Here is a 4,483-nt window from a genome sequence, read left to right as displayed (position 1 = left end):
AAAACAAAAAACAAAAAAAGAACTGTCCCACTGTGATAAGGGGATCAACTCTGAGGTAAGGGAGCAATTCAGCCACTTCTACAACAGGTGAAAACATCCACACACACACACACACACACACACACCACACATATATTATATATATATATATATATATATATATATATATATATATATATATATATATTGTGTGAAGAGAATGATTAAAACCAAAAAGTATACAAGATAGGGCATAAATCAGTAATACAGTAGGATACACATCATTCCTCTCCACTGGAAATACTGAACTTGTTTTAGTTATTATGTAAATATCCTTCATCATGGCATTGTAAAAATACATAAGTAAAAGGAGTGAATTAATGAATGAATGAATAATACATCAGTCAAAATATGATGACATCATTGCTGCAAGAAGCTGTCATGTTATTATGGATTACTTCCACTAGATGTCGCTGTACATGACATCTCAACCACTGGGCCTTATATTTCTGGCTCTTTGAAAAGAATGAAGTTTGGCTTTCCTCAATAACTCAGTCAATACAAAACCCCACCATACTGTATGGACATATAAATCATATTTACATAATCCACGTTTGTAATCTGGATAAAAATCATCTGAACGAAATTAGGCTGTGCCAGATTACGGTACCTGTTTCAGCTGAACCTTATTTATTATCCCATTATATCTTTCAAAACCAGGCAACATCGGTTTTACTGCTTTACTAACACTAATCACTAAAAGTCTAACTGTCACATATAATATCAAAACTTCAATTATGGCTTGTTACGTCAGAAAAGCCTCTAGGCCAAAAGCTCAGGATCTTTCTCCTCTACTTCATGCAGTCAATAAATCAAAGACAAGGCATTTTTCTAAAAAAAGAAAAATGTTTATTTCAGACACATTCTTGAATGTCAAACAAAGCTGCATTCTTGTAATTAGAGTGGTATTCAAAGTACAGTTAAAGGACCTTATGACAGCAAATACGAAAAATATTTTTAAAAACTAATATAACGCACTACAGATCTACATAAACCAGATAATTGTGCTATGCACCTTCAGAGAAACAGTCGTTCTCCTCCACCTTGAACTGTTCCAGGCAAAGAACTACCACTAACAAAAAAAGGAAAGACAAACTGAAGACACATAGTGTTAACTTTACAAAAGGAGAATAACACTGTACATCTTAAAAACGTCTCCTATACACAGCCTAACAATCCTTGTTTCTGCTGTATTACGTTTGAAGATGTGTATCGTGTACACTTGGGCTTATGGCATGAACAAGAATCTAGGCTCCATCAGTAGCTAATCTACTCATCCTCCTCCTCGTCGTCGTCCTCATCCTCCTCATCGTCGTCTTCCTCCTCGTCGTCATCGTCCTCGCCTGCGGCCTTTTTGGACAATCCTGCAACTCCCTTGGTGCGGTATACAGCAATGTCCTACACAGGGATTCAAATCAAAGCAGGCTTTGCTTAAATAGGCAGGTTATACTTAATGTACAATACAAAGGCTTATAAACACTTCATGCTCTCATTGTGAACCTTTGGGGAGGGGTGGGGGGGACTCACCTTGTCATACTTCTCCTTCAACTTGGCCGCCTTTCTCTCATAAGGCTGCTTCACTTCTGCTGATGAGCTGTTCCACATCTCTCCAAGCTTCTTCGCTATGTCTCCAATGGACAGGCCCGGGTTCTCGCCCTTAATCTTAGGGCGGTAGTCACCGCAGAATATGAAGAACGCTGACCTGGACAATAAGACGACATGAGTTTCTACAACGCTCATTAGTTCTAAAGAGAGGAACGCTAGGCATCTGTATGAATAGGGACACTTACGGAGGTCTCTTGGGAGCATTAGGGTCCCTAAACCGCTTCTTCTTTTCACCTTTAGGAGGAATGTAGTTCTTCATTTCTCTCTCATAGCGGACCTTATCCTGCTTCGCCATGTCCTCAAACTTGGCCTTCTCCTTGGGTGACATTGTCTGGTGGAGAAAACAGGCAGGTGTGGAAAGAAGGTGACTTAAGATATGCTTGAGGTTTGAAAAGAGGAGGACAATCTATAAAAGACATATTAAATTCAGAGTATGAAAAACAGCAAACAGCCTACCTTCCATCGCTCTGAGCACTTCTTGGAGAACTCAGAGAAGTTAACGGTAGCTTCCGGGTGCTTCTTCTTGTGCTCCTCACGACAGGTTTGCACGAAATATGCATACGAGGACATTTTTCCTCGCGGCTTTCCTTGGATCTTTCACCATTTTGCCGAGTCTTGGAAAAAAAAAGTCATGATATGATTGACATTTCAATAATATAAATATGTAAATGTTCAAAGGACAGCAAGTCATTGTTTTAGAGCTAAAAGATGTAATGAATTCAGGTGGGACAAGTGTTCATTTTCTAATATTCAGTCACAGCAACCCATTTCAAGCTGACAATACTTACGAGGTGGGCAACACCGGCCTTAACTACCCCTTGAGGACATAGAGAAGCCAAGGACGACCTCCAAACTCACCAAAACAAACCCTTTTATTACGACTAGATATTCATGTAGAGTATTTTTTGACTTCACCCATATAACACAGTTACACATTAGAGGACGGGCTGGGGATCAGCTAACAGAGGCAGACCACACAGACTTACCAAACGCTAACAATAATTATTTCCTTCTTCCATTTTGGAGGACAAAAAGAACATCTTCATGAGAGAAAGTCCCCCTCTTTCCACCCCTCCCGCATTCCTAAGGCGTTTGGGGGAGCTAAAACAAACGGGCTTATGCGATTTTTTCCCCTACTCGGTCCGCTTTCCCTTCAGATTTTATCACGTCTTACTATGAACACGGTCCATATCGACAGTGTGAGAGGGAGTGTGTGTGCGCGCGCACGTATTCATCGCTTTGTGGGGACCAAACCTCCCTATGACGGCTTTAACATTGTAGTTATAATCCACGTTTTTTTTTTTACACAAAATGTCAGCTTTTCTTATAAAGGTTGTAAAATGTTTGCTTTCATTCCTGAGGTAAAGGTTAGGGTTTAGATACGGGGACACGGTTATCAAATAGCTACAGCACTGCAGAACGCAGTAGAAACGTCCCCACAAAGACAGGAATACGAACTGGTGTGTGAGTGAGAGAGGCGGTTAGCAGCAGCAGCCCTCCTCAGTCGCTGAATGGCCGCGTCGCAGTTCATTCCGGCCACAAAAACGCGTGTCCCAAACCTCATTACTCACATTTCACTGCATTCTGCGACTCGTGACACACCTGCGGCTACTTTATCAGCTCTTAAAAGGGGCTTCGTGGTCTGTCTGAGAGGCGAGACAGCGCTGAAAAGCAGCTAGCTAGCTAACAAACATGGCTCCCCCCCCCGCTGCTGCCTTTATGTCTCCACACAGAGAGACAGAGTGAGAGAGAGGCCACGGCGCCGGTTAGGACTGGTGAGCACTCAAACGGACATTTTTGCGCATTTTAACCTTTCAGAAAGCAGCTACAGAGCCGAAAAGGTACGATTTGGAGAGATTAAACGTAGCTCACGGTCAATACGAATAAAAATGACGGTTGACCGGCGCTCCCATCCCCCGCCACTCTCACTTAAAACACCCAAACATCAGCCATTTTACATTAACCGTTATTTTTTTCTGGCTAAGTGCTTTCACAGGGGTAAAGCCCTAGTCTGCGCCATGGCTTGTGAGCCGTTCTCCAACATCCACCTTCGTTTTAAACCGCTTCGCCAGCGTCTTGTTCGAATTTTTCCGTTCCACCTTAAATGGTGCAGCAGTTCCATTCAGAATGGAACTGCTGCACCATTTAAGGTGGAACGGAAAAATTCGAACAAGACGCTCGCGAATACGAGGTGACATTGGCTTCCACACAATAGCTTTAGCAGTAGCACCGTTAGCACGGCGAGGCTCAGCAGCAGCATCACTATCAGCTTGCTTTGTTGGATGTGATTAAGTAAATACCCCCCCCAGACGTTATTTCGCAGTCAGTCCCAGAAAAGAAAAGAGGGGAAATTCTGACTTTTAACAGAAACGGACAGAGGCTTACTGAGACGGGCCGGCTGTATGTGTGGAAAATCAAATATGCGGCTAACAAAGAAAGAAAATCTCCTCCGAACTGCAGCGTTTCCGTGTTTTACGGTGACTGACGGATGAAATGGATGTATTTTCTGACAGACTCACCAAGGAAAAAAGCCCCTGATCCGGTCCGCAGCTCCCGTGTGGAGATCAATTGATGGATAAACACGGATTGGAAGCACAATAAACACAGTGGCGCGCACGTCCTTCTGCCCCGACAGAGAAACGGCAGCGCAGCCGCGGATCCTATTGGCTGCCGCCAAGTCTGCCGCGCTTCTGATTGGCTCCGGCCGCGTCTATAGCACACAGCGGAGGCGAGACGGGATTGGTCGGTTCGGGAAGAAACGTCATATTTTCCGAATGGCGCGTTAATATGAAATGAGAGAAGAGGAAAACAGTGAGTGCTGTTGGCGAGTTTGCTGACA

General features: G+C 43.3%; 1 protein-coding gene across 1 annotated transcript; it reads right to left on the bottom strand.

Annotated features, from left to right (window-relative positions):
• Nucleotides 1-873: 873 nt before the first annotated feature.
• Nucleotides 874-2,248, bottom strand: hmgb1b (high mobility group box 1b). Its single transcript, XM_036565256.1, is given in 5 exon segments — nucleotides 874-1,437; nucleotides 1,567-1,741; nucleotides 1,830-1,975; nucleotides 2,101-2,229; nucleotides 2,231-2,248. Coding segments are annotated over 5 exon segments (597 nt in total). The 3' UTR covers nucleotides 874-1,308.
• Nucleotides 2,249-4,483: the final 2,235 nt, after the last annotated feature.

Source organism: Colossoma macropomum, unplaced genomic scaffold (genome assembly GCF_904425465.1).
Source record: "Colossoma macropomum unplaced genomic scaffold, Colossoma_macropomum, whole genome shotgun sequence".
NCBI lineage: Eukaryota > Metazoa > Chordata > Actinopteri > Characiformes > Serrasalmidae > Colossoma > Colossoma macropomum.
The sequence above is the reverse complement of the archived record's forward strand: the minus strand, read 5'-3'. Positions and strand labels throughout refer to the sequence as shown.